The 16838-nt window shown below is 36.2% G+C and overlaps 1 protein-coding gene across 6 annotated transcripts in view; it reads right to left on the bottom strand.

Moving 5' to 3' along the window:
- The window catches only part of MPDZ (multiple PDZ domain crumbs cell polarity complex component), a 128535-nt gene extending 112998 nt beyond the window's left edge, over positions 1–15537 (bottom strand). For all 6 annotated transcript variants that reach the window (XM_032880579.1, XM_032880580.1, XM_032880583.1 and 3 more), the window contains exons 1-2: positions 15478–15537; positions 12304–12470 (exon numbers count right to left, since the gene is read on the bottom strand). In XM_032880579.1, the coding sequence (XP_032736470.1) occupies positions 12304–12470; positions 15478–15493 (183 nt within the window). In that variant the 5' untranslated portion in view covers positions 15494–15537. The remainder of the gene's footprint in view (positions 1–12303; positions 12471–15477) is intronic.
- Positions 15538–16838: the final 1301 nt, after the last annotated feature.

The following is a 16838-nucleotide window of genomic DNA, read 5'->3' as shown; positions in this document are numbered from 1 at the left end:
TACAAAAATGCTGTAAAACACTCTCTGGAACTGATCCCAAATATGAAATGCAAAAATGGATAGGATACCAAGAGTATTCAATGAAATACAGCATCTAAAATGGTAGCAATCACAGGAAAAAAATTTTAGACATAATAGAACTGTATTTCAAGTTTGGAAGCAAGGGAGGCCTCCTTTTCCATAAATCTTTCAGTGAAATACTGATTAGAGCACAACTCTGATGCATTATTGAACAGGCAAACCCTTGTGCAGTAATTGATGGTGGCACTCTGATTTAATGATCCTTATTTTTAAAGCTAATTAAAGAAATTGAGTTGCATGTTCAAAGGGGATTAGCTTAATGTGACGAGACTATTTTGGACATAAAGTACCTCCACAGCTCCTGAACTAAACAATACAAAATGAAGCAGCAAATTATGAAGTGGTGGGAAGGGGGCATTTTCTGATGGAATAAGAATAATTTCACATTTTCTCTGTGAATTTCGTTTCATTCATTCAGATACTTAGTGAGCACTTCAAATGTCTAAGACATTGGGCTCTAGGGGATGGGACAGTATCTCTTTATCTCTTTAAGATAAAATGCTTTACATAATCACTAATATGTTAGGGATCCTATAAAATTGCTCCACCAGGCATAGTTCACACACCTACTAAGATAGAATACTTTTCTTTTAATAGCTATGAATTGTTAAATAGCAAAGCAGATAGTGGACGAGAATTTGTAGATATTCTTAAAGTAGCCATTGAAGATCTCTGGCTGATAAATTTAAAATTTAAGATTATTGAATTTAGAAAAGAATTCCTTAACCCAAAAATATTTAAGCAGTCATTCTGAGTAATCAGAATGTAAATTTTCTGCATCTGCCTCTGTAAAGTTTCAGTGGCACATTTATCCTAAAATCCCCATGTGCTAAATAAAAAGGATAAATCATCAACCAAGAAACTCAAGATGAAAGGCAAAGAAAAAAATGAATTAAATAGTATCCAAGACTCGGGGTGCCTGGGTGGCTCAGTGGCTTAAGCCTCTGCCTTCAGCTCAGGTCATGATCCCAGGGTCCTGGGATGAAGTCCAGTGTGGGGATCCCTGCTCAGCAAGGAGTCTACTTCTCCCTCTCTCTCTCTGCCTGCCTCTCAGCCTACTTGTGATCTCTCTCCTTCTTTCAAATAAATAAATAAAATCTTAAAAAAAAAAAATTTCCATTAAAAAAAAAGAGTACCCAAGACTCTTCTTGCCTTCTCCCTTTTGATAGAGGCATATATAAATGCTCTATATCAATACTCTAACTAAAGCAATGTCTATTGTTATAGACTATTAAATGACAAGATTAAGTGCAAAACTGCGAAGTCCATACAACATAAGTGATGTCGTCAAGTTAAATGAAAGGCCACATGGCAGGTTATGCTATTGCAGAATGTTCTAGTCTTCATTCAGAGTTGCATCTATGAAAATTTTGTTTATTCTTAAAGCTACATCATAATTACAATCAATACACAATGCACAAAAATGTCAGGATCAGTCAGCATAATGCAGAATATTCCATTTTTATTTTATAAACTAATTTTTAAAGGTCTAAATTTCACTAAAATCTATAAGAATTCTCATAGTTGAAAATATTCAAATCCCCCCCAATTTCCTAAAATGCATATGAATACTTGAGTAAAGACTGCAACCTGAAGTTAAAACAACCACAGTTTTGTTGAAAATATTCAAATCCCCCCAATTTCCTAAAATGCATATGAATACTTGAGTAAAGGCTGCAAAATAACCTGAACTTAAAACAACCACAGTTTTGTCATTATTGTCATAAAATAAATTTTAAGTTTACCATTAAAAAAAAAAAAGTTCTACCATGAAGTAAGATATTACAGGATTCTTTAACCTATCTCCTGAGTTCCTGAAATTCCAATTAAAGTCCACTAATTTCAAAAGCAATGGTTTCTTTTTCATACTTGTTTGATCTTTTTTGATAGTATTTTCCTTTTATTGTTATCAGGGGAGAGGTGTCTGTGATAGGCTGAAAAAAAGGTGCGACATTTATCAGCTCTTCTCATCAAGAGCAATAGTCCATTGCTTAAGTCACTTTAAAAAGTTCTTGATGGAGGGGGTGCATGGGTGTCTCAGTTGGTTAAGCAGCTGCCTTTGGCTCAGGTCATGATCCCCCGGGGTCCTAGGATCAAGTCCCCCATTGGGGGGGGTGTCACTGCTCAGCGGGGAATCTGCTTGCCCTTCTGCCTCTCCCCACTCAGTCCCACCCATCCCCCTCCTCCTTGGCCCTATCCCTCCCCTGCCTTGTGCTCTCTTGCTTGTGCTGTCTTTGTTTGTGCTCTCTCTCTCATATAAATAAAATCTTAAAAAAAAGAAAAGTTATTGATGAAGTAGTTAAAATTAGTTTTATTCAATCTTGACTCTTATCTATAAATCTTTTTAATATTCTGGATTCAAAATGAAAAGTGAACATAACACAGTTCTGCTATATAAGAAGTACAATTCTGTCTGGGGTGCCTGGGTGACTCAATTGGTTGAGCGTGTCTGCCTTCTGCTCTGCTCATGGTCTTGGGGTCTTGGGATGGAGCTCTGTGCCTGGCTCCCTGCTCAGTGGGGGGCTTGCTTCTCCCTCTCTCTCTGCCTACAGCTCCCCCTGCTTGTGCCCCCTCTCTCTGACAAATAAATAAATACAATCTTTTAAAAAAGAAAAATAATAACAACTCTCATCTAGAGGAAAAGCATTATTTTTTGAGTTGCAAGCTGAACTAGCTATTTGTCTCATGAGCACCACATTACTTGAAAAAACAAATGAAAGTTTAAAAAAAAAGGTACAAACTTGGTATACGGCAGACAATTTCTCAAAAATAAACAAAGTCTTTCACTTCAAGGAAAACAACTGACAGTAATTGTTGCCAATTGTAAAATTTGAGGTTTCAAGTGAAAATTAGAACTTTGGAAAACTTGTTATATGCCAGCCTGAGCTTGACACCTTTCCATAATTTAAAGACTATTGATAATACCAGAAGCAATGGTTAGCAAGTATAAATTTTTGGTATTATATAATGTAATGTGAAACATAATTTTCCTGTTTTTCAAATTTTCCAAATGACCAATTTATCATAAAATTATGCATGGTTGAAAAAATACTGAAAGCACAAGGCAGATTTTATTATAATAGAGTACAAAATGTTCACTGATTTGGTTTCTGATTCCACCATATAACTAAACTTTAAGAAACTACCAATAGGGGCGCCTGGATGGCTCAGTCAGTTGAGCATCTGACTCTTGGTTACGGACTCAAGTCATGATCTCAGGGTCATGGGATGGAGCCCTGCATCGAGCTCCATTTGGGCTCCAGGCACAGTGGAGACCCTGCTTGAGCTTCTCTCTCTCTCTGCCTGTATCCCTGTCCCCACTTGCCTGCTTATACACATGTGCTCTTTCTCTTAAATAAGTAAATCTTTAAAAAAAAAAGAAAAAAAAAAAGAAAATACCAATAGTTCTGGTGCACTATCAAAGAAAAGTATCCACAAAAAAGGCTATCCTCCTCCCTTTGCCAGCCAAATATCTGCATGACATGTTCTCCATATACACCAACTAAAACAGCAAATCCAAACAAATCAAATGCAGAAGCAGATATGAGAATCCAGTCTTCTATGAAACAACATTAAAAAGATATGAAAAAAGGTAAAACAATGCCACTCTTCTAATTTCTAAAGCAACAGATTATTGCTAGTTTCAAGTCAATTAATAAATATTTAAAATGCTTCTCAATTTTAATTTCTAACCTGATAAATATCAATGTATAAAACCATATAAATGAAAGCCCTTTGATGTCGTTAGTAATTTTTAAGAATGTAATGGGGGTCTTGAAACCAAAATGTTTGAGATCTGCTGCCTTGGAATATTAAATCTCAGTAGGAGGAGGAAGCACCAAAAAGAGAATCAATACTTACTGAACGCTTGGTAAGCTCCCCACCTAATGCCTTAGAGTTTTTAGATCCATGTTATTTAGTTCCATATTACAACTAATGGAGGTGCAAAAAGAGGTTCAGTGAAGTGTGTATATATATATATATATATATATATATATATATATATATATCTATCTCTACTCATTCTAAGAAATAAACTCTTATTTAAAGTCATCTACTGATAAATATCAATGCCACAATACACATCTGGGCTGTGTCTGTCTCCAAATCCTATCACACCACAGTGCCAGCATCTGAGATCAGCACAACAAAGGCCTCAAATCACCAGGATATCCTTCAGTCATATTCATTATGCTGTTTACAAGGACAGTGAAACAAAAGTGACAGAGCCCTGGCGTCTGAAGTCAGACAGCCTACATTTAAACGCTAGCTCCAGCATATAACCTCCCATTACCTCCATTTCCCTATCCATAAAACAAGGAAAATAACATTATCCAGTACATCTATCTCCTACTAGCTACCACTTTAGAGTACTGTTGCAGTGATGAAACAGGGACTTACAACGCTCCTGGCACACAGTAAGCATTTCATACATGGTAATCACTATGACGATGATGATGATGAATGTTGCCTCCTTACAGTATGGTTACCAGGAAAAACATGAGGTCTTCAAAGTAACTTCAGTTATTTAGCTAATTTATTTATACTAAAAATTATTTCTCTGGCAAGAAAAGGTAATTACTGATGCACAACAGTTCTGAATTTCATGAATACTTACATATCTCTTAATTAAGCAATCATTTATTAGACTTAAGTAAAATATTATATTAGGTACAAAGTAGTCAAAGATGAATATGACATGATTTTATCCCAAAATTAGTAAATGGTTTTCAAACAAATATGAAATGCACTTAATTCTAAAACTCCTTTTTATACTTGGTAAGAACAAATGGCACGTGGAACACCGCATATACACCAGGGTCTAGGCATGTGTGTGGATGTGTACTTGCAGATGTCTTTTCTTTATTTAAATCTCAACACTTCTGTGCTTTCTTAGCAAAACTTCCAAGGGAAAAAAATTACAGAACATAGATTGACCAAAAGTAATATTGTTATCAAAGTATGCTGAAACTTTCTTCATCAAAGGGGTCCAAATAGTCAAATTAAGTAAATCAATATACCTTAAATGCCAAGACAAAAAGAAATTTAGAAACTGAAAACCTAGGGGACAACTGGGGTGGTTCAGTTGGTTAAGCATCTGAATTCGGCTTAAGTTGTGGTCTCAGGGTCCTGAGACTGAGCAGTGCATGGCGGGGGGGGGGGGGGGGGGGCAGGTGGCAGGTCTGAACTCAGCAGGGAGTCTCCTTGTCCCTTTCCCTCTGCCCTTCCCCGCCAACTTGCATGCACACTCTCTCTGCCTCAAATAAACAAAATCTTTAAAAAAGAGAGAGAAATTGAAAACTTAGATGAACAACATGTTAGAATGTTTGTAGTGTTTTTTCTATCAGTCCCACATTTCTAGGAGACAAATAAAACTGATTCACAGTTCACAGTCTGCTTAGAAAAAAATAAAACCAAACCCTACAGACAAGTTTAAATATACAGAAGTAGGCACATAAAGACTGATGGTACTTTGTCACACTGTCTCTCCTTCCACTATTATCCTACTCAGTTCACATCTACTTTAAAAGCCAGCATAATTAGTTAAAAAGCAGAATGAAAGTTCTGGTTTATATTGAAAAGGTCCTCTAGTTAAAATTTGGGGTAGAATTTAAGAGAAATGGCAAATCTTAATGATTCTGAATTTACTAAACATTAAGTGCATAATAAGGAATGCTAATAACTGTTTTCCCAACCTATTTGTTCCTTTACAGAAGAGAACTAACGGTTTAGAAACAGTGTATGACAGATATACATTCTTCTAAATCTACCAATGAATAACTGTGCATTCCAGATTACGTTACACAACGTCTCTCAGCCTCAATTTCTTCTTGGATAAAATGAGGATCGTGCACACTTCATGTAGGTGATGGACGAGCTAAATGAGACAATATCCACAGCACATGAGATCTCCCTACAGGCGATGGTGGTTATTCTTGTTATAGAGCTTCAGATGTAAATCAGCCTCTATTGTGCTTATATTCTCAGGTTAAAAACCTCCTTTAGGTTTTACCCAGTAAATTTCACATTCTTCCCTCTTCTCCAAAGACCATTTAACTTTGTCACAAAAACACCATACAATTAGCACCATTTGCTGTTTTAGACACACATGCATACCCAATAGCAAGATGGTGCTGCATTTTAATCCAGCACTGTATAAAAAGCTTGAACAGTGCCTTCTTGCCCAGGATAAAACAAGAATTTTAGTCCCTCAAAGGCTCTATATTTACAAACTTTCGGTTAAAGGAACAAACATTTAAAAGCTGTTATTGTACCAAAAATAAAGTATTTGAAATTCCTACAGTAAATAAACTCTATGGTAAATGTAAAAACACAAGAATCACTCCTTCTCTTTTAACTTCTCCTAGATAATGTATGTTAAAGTCTCAAGAAACAAATACTTTCCTGTTAGGCAGCTGCAATGCTCTATCATAAAAGTAAAACCATTTTGAGGGTAAGAAAATATTTTTTCATTTTCACAAGCAACATCAACTTGGACAAATTCCATTCCCATTTTAGATAATTCTGGTTAATGGGGTCAAGGCATGTTTTCTTTCTCTCTGTACTTCTTCCCCACACACCGCCAAGTCATAGTTTAACCCAGGCATTCTTGGGAGACAGAAGTTATTCCCCCTTTACTGGCTACTGATGAATCATCTCCATTTTAGTCTCAAATTAGAAACCATAGAGAGAAGGGTGATTTTTTTTGGCCATTTATATAAGTAATAAAGCTGAGGAAACACAGGCATTTCTGCCCCCTACTACGAATCTACAAAACCATATCCTTCTTATTACCAAAGTCAGAACAGAGCAACAAAATGCCCAGTTATCAAAATTCTCATCTTTCCATCAATCTAAAAAATATAACTGTAAAAAATTACCAGTGCTGATGATGCCACTGCTTAAAAGCAACAAACCTCGACAGTTTGGTCATGAACCTGATTTAGCAGCTTTATAAATGAGTACCATTTACATGAGTACCAACTCTCCAGGTGTACCCTGTGAAAATGTGAAATTTGCAATTGACTACTTATTTCTCCAGGCTCTCTGAAGGCTGTTCCTCTTTTAAGACAGAGCATCAGAAAAACATGCATGGTGTACAGTACACTTTAGCAGAAAAGCCATTACTAAAATTATAATTAGGATGTGATGCTGTATTCTTAGTATGTACTCTCAGTATACCACACTCTTAGAAAGATGGAAGAAGCATTTCTTTGAAGAACAATTTATGTATTTCATGATTATAATTAAAGGTCTTATCTATCAAAATATCAGTAAAACCTTTACCTTAATTGTGTTAGGCAGTTTTACTGCAATTTTTAAAATGTGGAGAAAAAAATAAATGATTGTTAAATATTATATTTAATAGAAGTATTAGAAGATGATACAATTTTCAATTTTCCACTTGAAACAATAAAGTTTGATACAGAATGCTGAATGCTAAAGAGGAATGATGAAAAACATACACACAACCTCCCCCCCAGAAAAAAAAAAAAAAAACCTCTACCTTAATAAATCCTTCATCATCTGGTTCCCACGTTTCCTCCCTTGCCAAGAACCCACACACAGGTTGTTGCCCTGATAACACAGATCTGTAGATGACTCTGTATGAGGGTTTCTCAAGCTCAGCACCACACACATTATAAACCCAATAATTCTTTGTCTTAGGAGGCTGTGCTATGCACTGAGGATATTTAGCAATATCCCTGATGTCTACTCATTCCCATGCCAATAGCATGGCCTCTACCACCCCAAGTTACAACAGTCAAAAATGTCTCCACACATTGCTATATGCCCCAATCACCTTCACTTGAGAACAACTTCTCTCTACCCACAAACACTGTTTCCTCAACCTGAAATAATTTTCCCATTCACTGCAGAGAAGTCCTACTCATGTTTTAAGACCCATCTTCTATGTTCCCTCCAATGTAAGGTTTTCTCGTAGTCAAAGTTCATAATTCCTTATAGCACTCACTTTCTTATTTAGTTACATAAAACAAATGTATGTTCTCTTTCCTCCTCTAGATAATGAGAATTTCTTTACTCATAGTATTTTTACTGACTTTATTAATAAATGATTATAAGTCTTCTAAAAAAGCACCCATGAGAAGACCCTCCCATTGCCAAGGAAAATTTGGCTCACTGAATGATGTCTCACACTGACAATATATAACCCTCCCGTGCACTCTGTCTCTCTCTCTCTGTCTATGTGTGTGTATATTTATCTTTATATTTATATGTACTTATATTTATATAATTGTTGTTATCTTTGCTCCTGAGGAGTGGAAATTAAATGGAAATACTCAACTTTAGTAACCGAAGGTCCTTGGAACATCCAGTTCTCTGATATTTTTATTTGGTCTTCGTTTAGCTCTACCTTTGTGGCTCTACCATTAGTTCATACATTTTGCCATCAGAAGTTGTTCCAAATTCTTTTGGGAATGTGAACAGGTAAAACTTAAAAGCATAGAAGTATAAGACAAAATTTTATACCATGAACACTGTATTCCAAAATTAAAAAGGAGGATCCACTTAACCTAATCAACACTGAACAATAATTTCCAACCTGATTCTACATTAAGTCAATATCGCTCCAATTATTTCAAGAAATGTCACAAAGTTTCCAAAGAAAAACTTAGAAAAAAAAATCTGGCTTAAATTTATATACATTATGCAATTGGATAATATGCGTATAAGCCAACACTTTTCTGAGAAAAGAGTGAATGAACAGGAGCATGGAAATATCGAACCACAAGAACAGCCACAAAATAATAGAATAGCATACTCCAAAAAGGCCAGGTATCACAGACATGGAGAAACCTCCAGGATATGCTGGGGCCTGAGGCTCGTTTCCCCTATGAGCAGCATTTGTAACCTGAAATATATACATTATTTCCTCAATCTTAGAATTGGTCTCAGTCGCCACAGCTTTAAAAAAGAATCTCTGCAATATCAATTTCTAAGTATTAATCCTAAATTTCTACCAAAATTAGTAATTTTAATTCACAGTCTTCCTACTCATGGTAAAAAGACATTTAATTTAATGTCTATGGTCAATTCATAAGGCAAGGCAATTAATTAATCAGGAAAGTCGTATCCACCTCTACTGGACTGGAGAAACATCACAGAATAAATATGCAAATCCAATATCCTCATGGCTGACAAGTTTCTATTATTAAACTGCTAACGTGTTTATTTCCCCCACAATAGCTGGATTTCTGTCATGAATACTCATTGAGCCCTGCAGTTATTAGCTGTGATGACTAGGTGACAGTGAGGACACTACTTGAGAATTTGCATCTGACAGATCATTGACACACAGTCACAGTTCTCCTTTTTTCTCCTCTTCACTTAAACAGGAATCATGCAATAGGAAAGGAACTGGAGCTATTAGAGATTATTCAGGTTTAATAGCACACATCCTTTTAGCTGGCGGTTAGAACAATACACAATGTGGCAGAATTAAACAGAGGCATCAATTATGCTCTCAGACCTGTTAATATTTTTGACAATATTTAAATAGCACATCCCTTCAGGGCATGGCTTTTTTGCCCTCTCAGTTACACACCTGTCAAATGTTTAATTTGCCAAAGGGAAACAGTTTGATTTCTAAGGGCAGTCTTAATACTGAAAAAGCAAATTGGAAAAATTACGCATTATTGAAAGGATATAATGAGAAGGATCTGAGGGGGAAGAATAGCTTAATTCAACATGGCATGTCAGCATCTGTCATTAACGCAACAATATGATCACGTTCTCCAATATGCTGTATTTACCTCAGGCTTTTCAATTATTCATTCCTTTCACTTTCTAAAATGTAGAAGGATGATGATGAAGTTGGAGGAGTCAAAGTTTTTGGTAATACTAAGAAAGATGGAGACACTAACTTGTACCCATGGTGCATATAAAATTACACAACTGAAAACACAACTCAGGTAAAAGATAAGAAACAGAAGCTAGCCACTGGTCAGACTGGTGTAACTACTGGTTTAAAAGCACAAAATATGTCATGCCTAGATTCACTCATTAAATATTAAATTATAAATATTAACAAATTAACAGGTAGTAAACTACACAGAAAATCTAATCCTAACACTATAGGTCTGTAATATTTATGTTTAAACTTTAAAACAGAAAATAATACAAGGTTTTGAAAGGTAGTCTAATCATACAAGAAAAAGATGGTTCAACAAACAAAGGACATTGAATCAGTAAAATGAAGACTAAAGTGAAGAGTCACAGAAACTATGAGAGATATGGATGGTTTCCACCAGAATTGAACTCCTGACCTCTAGGAGCCAAGTTTCTACCCTCAGGAAAAAAAGAAAAAGAAGATGTGAGACAGGCTGCAGAATCACAAAATGGGAAAGACTATGCCTTGGGAGGCAAGAAAACCACTTTCCAGTTCTGGCTCTGCCCTTATTACAAACAACTCACTCAAACTCATTAAGTATTTGTAATAAGCAGGGTGCGAGCCAGCTGGTTTTCTTGGTCCCTTTTCAGCATTTGAAGAGGTGACCAACTAGCCAAAAGTCCAAAGACATTTGAGACATGCCTATAGAACGCCCAAACCTCACAATGTCCTGAGTCTTGAAATACATCAGCATTTCTCATCAATACTGTACTTGGTCGCAGACTACCTGGCTTGATAATATTACGCTCAAGGGTTTCCAAGGAGATGTCAGCTGAATCACATGGGACCCAAAGTTTTAGAGCCCAAACCCTACTTCTAATTGGAAATGGTAAAACAAAGTCAACAACCAATAAACCTAGGTCTCCCCTGCTTTCAGGGCTAGAAGGGATACTTCTAGTTCTCTCTTTAGTCGTATTTCCTAACACAGTAGTACTTTTTGTTTCAACTTTTCCTCCCATTCTAATCATATTTTCACATAATATAATAAGGGGAGAAGACATCTGTTCGACTTCTTCACTCTCTCTGAAAAACCAGATAATCTTCCACATCATAATTACACTTCTACTCAGAACACTGATCTCTCCAAACTCTTGCCAATTCATTCTGAAAAGGAGTACCTAAAACCAATCTTTTTAATAACTTGCAAAAAAAAAAACCCAAACACAACTACATATAACAAAAACAACTCTTTTCTTAATTCATGATCACAATTTTTAAAACCATTAACTAATAATTCACTAGAGAAAAATATTTTTAAAAATTCTTCTTTGTTTTTTGCATATCTTTTTTTTAGTATCTAGATTAAGAATTTATGTGACATTAAAAAAATTCCCTCTCTATTGCTATGATTTGTTCTTTTTGCATTTGGCACCTTTTTTTAATTGGAGCTATTCTTTCACTGAATTATAAAACTAGTCTTCAAATTTCATTTTTAACCTTTTAAGGCAGAATATTTGTTAGCAAGTCATCCATAGTAATTAAATTAATGCTGAAAACATTAGAATGAGAACTAACTTAGACTGAAGGCATAAATGAGATTGACTTCAAGCCTTGTAAGGATAACAACAATTTCAAAAAACATTTTTTTTAAAAAACGTGAGAAATGTGATTAAAATAAGAAAGTTCAAAGAACATCTAACTTGAGTGTTCGTTCTGTCATTGTAATGTTTCAATTTTAATATAAATGCTAGGAAATTTCAATGCTCTATTTTTTTACAGGAAAAAAACCAGTGTTACATTTAGAAGTTCTAATGTTTATCACCATCTGATGCTGTCATTGGAAGCAATTGCTACTTACACTCTTTTAAGAAGTGAGAATTGCAATTTCTCTAACTGATGACAATGTAATTATTTCTTTTACTGTCAAAATAGAGGTGATTTCCCTTCCTCACACACATGATTACACATGCAAATCCAGGCTTATCTGAAATCTTTTAAGCGTGCTGAATGTCTGAATCCGAATGCACAAGATCACATGAACAATGAGCCTCAGTGGGATGGAAACCAAGTCCACAGCCATCTACCCTAAACTTATTTTTATCATCCCCTTGTCCTATAGGGACTCATACTTCAGCATCCACACAGCTTTCAACACAATGTCATATCATCTACAATACACAGCAACAACCATTACAAAAATAACTGGGGGTGGGGAGTCACAGTGAATCTGAATGTCTCATTTGGAGATTTAAATGACTTTATTAACTGTTCATTAACACATACAAAAATCAGCCTTTCAGAAAAACACAAGACCGTCACAAGATCTATGCCATGCTGGTGAACACGGCTTTGGGAGAATCGTGTCCTACCTGGTCTTTCAGCTGCTGTACAGAAGCCTGAAGGTTCAGAATCTGACTGAAGAGCGGGCTCTGCAAGACTGACTTGAGAAGGTTCAATTTGTCTTCATTGGCTACATCTCCACGTTCTCGCAGCTTGGCTTGCAAGCGCTCTGCTGCCTGCAGGGCTCGGTTTTTGTCTAAACAGAAGAGCAGCATTGGTCACGAACAGGATTCAAAAGATACACATCAATCCCCGCTTACTAAAAATCCTAAAACTATTCCTTTCGAGAGCATAAAATTGACTCAGAGAAAACAGAACTGGACAATGTCCCCAGAAATATGTCCCTCACACCTTGAAGTTTCTGCTTAGAGAGTCTGTCTGAAAGCAGAGAACTGGTTATAGTGTACGCCACAAGCATCTCATTGTTGCTCCAATTCAGACGGAGTATATTTGAATTCCAATGCCAGCTGTCAACTCTTTCATATAACTATTGAAAACCAAACACTTCATGAACTTGCAAATGCTGATACTTTCACTTTTTCAAAAACTTTATTTACATTTAAGAAAAATTAAAACTAGGGGCGCCTGGGTGGCTCCATGAGTTGGGCCTCTGCCTTTGGCTCGGATCATGATCTCAGGGTCCTGGGATCAAGCCTCACATCAGGCTCTCTGCTCCGCAAGCAAGGAGCCTGCTTCTCCATCTCTCTCTGCCTGCCTCTCTGCCTACTGATCTCTCTCTATCAAATAAATAATAAAATCTTAAAAAAAAAATTAAAACTATAACTTACTCACTAATAATCGGATGTAGATGATGTCACTGATGAGTCATAACATCCAAAATACAACAGTTTCGTATATTAAGGAACAAACATTCTATACTTGACAATTCACTTGAAAATATATCACAACAATATATAACCCTTCAAAAACACTTGTTAATACTCTCTTTCCCCAAAATTAAATAGGATATCCATATATGCATCAAACCAAAATAATTCAAATATTTATTGACCACCTTATATATCAGGCATTAAAGTTACAAAAGTAAGTATTTGAATAAGTGTAACCTTAATAATCCTAGCATCTTACGAGCATGTTTCCACCAGATGGTGATTTTCTATGATCAATCACATTTAAAAACCTGTCATTAAAACTCTCTCTCACTTTTTCACAAGTGAACCCAAATTTGTTTTAGAGAAATGAAGACCATTCAAATATATGTTCTAACAGATTCATCATGGTAACAAGAGTATCTATTATTCATTTGCCATATTACAGTAATCAAAGAGTGGGAATTATCACCACAGACACTTCCGATAGAACCAAATGTGGGATGACGCAGAAATGGGGAAATTAAGGCATAAATTAATGTTGACCATGAGTTCACACGCATACACAAAGTTAAACAAATGGTATTTACTCATTAGTAATTAGTATTTATTTATATTTTTTGAGAGAGAGTGCATGATTGGGGAGGGTCAGAGGGAAAGGGAGAGAGAGAATCTTAAGCAGGCTCCAAGCCCAGCACAGAGCCCAATGCAAGGCTCCATCTCACTACCTGAGATCATAACCTGAGCTGAAATCAAGAGATGGATGCTTAACTGACTGACCTATTGAGATGCCCAATCATAAGTACAATTTTAAAAGTAAATAATGATAAAGGCATGAGAACTTTATTCTGGGTCTTATTTGTATCTAGATTTGTATCTCAGTATACAAATTTGGTATTAATTTCCATGCCAATTCTTGGAAGGTGTGCACGTCAGTAATAACTTACAAAATAAAGATTGGAAAGTGACAATGTCAAGAATTCTCTATTTCTCCTTCACTGTCCACTTTCTTATGAGGAACTTTGCTTTCTGGGCTAGTAGTAGTCTTTGTGGCATGTGACTTTAGTATAAAATGGGGGATGAAGGTAACACGCACCATGTACTTTCATCACTCGCATAGTACCAGGAGCAAAAGTCAGAGTAGTGATCCCCACTATCACAAAAGCAGCTCCTTCTCCTTTTCCTTCCACCCATTCTCCTCCTATTCCCCAAAGCGTGCAGGTATCGAGGCACCAGCCGCAATCATCAAGGCACCTAAGTGAAATCCAGATACCTTCCAATAGCCATACCCCAAAACTTCCCAGGAAAACACGAGGCATTAGGACACCAGGAGAGGGATGGGTGTACATGATATGCCTGAAACTAATTCTACAAACCAGCTTCTCTAAAACTAAAGAGCAGTGAAAGAAAGATTAACATGTGAATTTGGGTATTTCAACCTATATTATCTCATGATAGAAATTAAACTGCCTTAAATCATCACTGAAGTTTGTCAGCCTAAATAATTATTATTGTTATAGCTCAATGGTCAACTTAAAAGCAAAGCTCAGTAGGACTTCAACTGCCAGGGGCGCCTGGGTGGCTCAGTGGGTTAAAGCCTCTGCTCAGGTCATGATCCCAGCAGACTGTGGGCTCTCTGCTCAGCGGGGAGCCTGCTTCCTCCTTTCTCTCTCTGCCTGCCTCTCCACCTACTTGTGATCTCTGATCTCTGTCAAATAAATAAACAAAATCTTTAAAAAAAAAAAAAAGGATTTTAACTGCCAGAAATATAAAAGCCAATGAGTTTCTTTCAATATCAAAAATACTGTTAAGGGACGCCTGGGTGGCTCAGTTGGTTAAGCGGCTGCCTTCGGCTCAGGTCATGATCCCGGCGTCCTGGGATCGAGTCCCACATCGGGCTCCTTGCTCGGCAGGGAGCCTGCTTCTCCCTCTGCCTCTGCCTGCCTCTCTGTCTGCCTGTGCTCGCTCACTCTCTCTCCCTCTGTCTCTGACAAATAAATAAATAAAAATCTTTAAAAAAAAAAAAAAAAAAAAAAAAAATACTGTTAAGCTTTCTGGTGCTATCTACAAACACCATTAACCAGAAGTGGGTCCATAAATCAGAACAAGGTTTACATTAAATTTCATTAAAACTCATAATTGGTAGAACATTTCATATGTCTTTATCTTTTGCTTACAAGTGATTTATTTTTATAGCACTTCAGATTAAATCATCCAAATATAAAAACACATTTCCCTGCCGTAATGCTAGTGGATAAAAACTTCAAAAAACCAAGTTACTAGACAAAATCCTGCTATGTCGAAAAACCATTTCAAAGATCCTAATGGAAAAAGTTCTGGTTCTTAAAGAAAATAAGAAGGAATAGGTCTTACCTATAGTTTCTAACATTTTTTTTTTTTTCCCAAAAGTCAGTGTTCTTCTTTACAATGATTTTAAACAGCAACTAAAACAGAACTCTGGGGAGAAAAGAAATAAAATGGAATGGTTATGTTTTATCACAACATTAAAACTACATAAAAAGTACTTGATGCTACCACAATTCCATTGGCCATTAAAATCTTGTTGATTTAACTTAAAATGGCTTCATAGGCAAAAAAAAAAAAAAAGAAAAAGAAAAAAAAAGGAATCATTTTAGGATTTCTTCAAAATTATTCAAAGGTAATACTAGCATAGTAAGGTAAAAGGCATACAGTGTGTTTTAAATAAGATGGCAGACATATCCAAAATATTTAAGAACTTCTCAACACAGATCACTATAATCTTAGATTCACTTACAGATTCTCACCCACAGAATAAGGAACTTACTTGACTCTGTATGAGAAATTCGGTGGGCAAAAACATTAAAACATAAAAAGCAGAAGATGTAATCCTGCCTTTGATTGCTCACAGTCCTAACTGGGGACAGCATACACACATACCAATTAGAAATAAACTATGACACTCATGCAGTATGTGAACCAATGGGAACTACTAATACATTAAATCATGGATGAAAAACTGAATAAAAGAAAGCATAATGTTAAATGGAGGACGGGTTTTTCAAAGGCTTTCAAAATACCCTCCTCACTATAATATTCTCTTCTCCCTCATTCAAAATAAACTTTCTCAACTCCTTCAACTCAAACAGACTCCTCTTTCTCTGACAATACTTATCCAGATTCTTTGAAGTACCAGCTACAGATTCCCAAAGGCAATGTCCAAATCGCTAACCATACCTCATCTTTGCTGTCCAACAATTTATACGTCCTCTCCCTAGTCACACCCAACCTCTGCCTCGCAGAAAAACCTCAGTCATTCCTTCAATGGAGAAAAAAGGTCTACAACTCATTTTCCTCACTTTTGGAAGATGAAATAGGATTTGTCTGAGAAGGAACAAGTTGCCCTTGTGGTGTCTTTAACAGAAAATGCATCTGGGACAAAAGGAAGTCCGTGATGTATATGAGCAGATGCATAGACCATCCATCAATGCCTGTGATTAGCTCAGTGTAATAACAGAGAACAGTTCGTACTGACTTTCCTTATCCCGATTTAGAATACACTATTTAAAACATCAACTCCACTGGAAACAGTCAAACAGCTCTGCTACTGCCACTTTCTTTCCCTGGTGTCAAGAAAAGAGGGCAACAGCTCTAACTTGGAATTGAAACCTAAATAACAGTGTAGGAACCTTAGTTTCCTAGGAAACTTAATCATTGGGTATACTACAATAAATGAGATAAAGTATAAAAATTTC

Source organism: Lontra canadensis, unplaced genomic scaffold, assembly GCF_010015895.1.
Source record: "Lontra canadensis isolate GAN:19392208 unplaced genomic scaffold, GSC_riverotter_1.0 scaffold70, whole genome shotgun sequence".
NCBI lineage: Eukaryota > Metazoa > Chordata > Mammalia > Carnivora > Mustelidae > Lontra > Lontra canadensis.
Note: the sequence above shows the minus strand (reverse complement) of the source record. Positions and strands in the feature narration are given on the sequence as shown.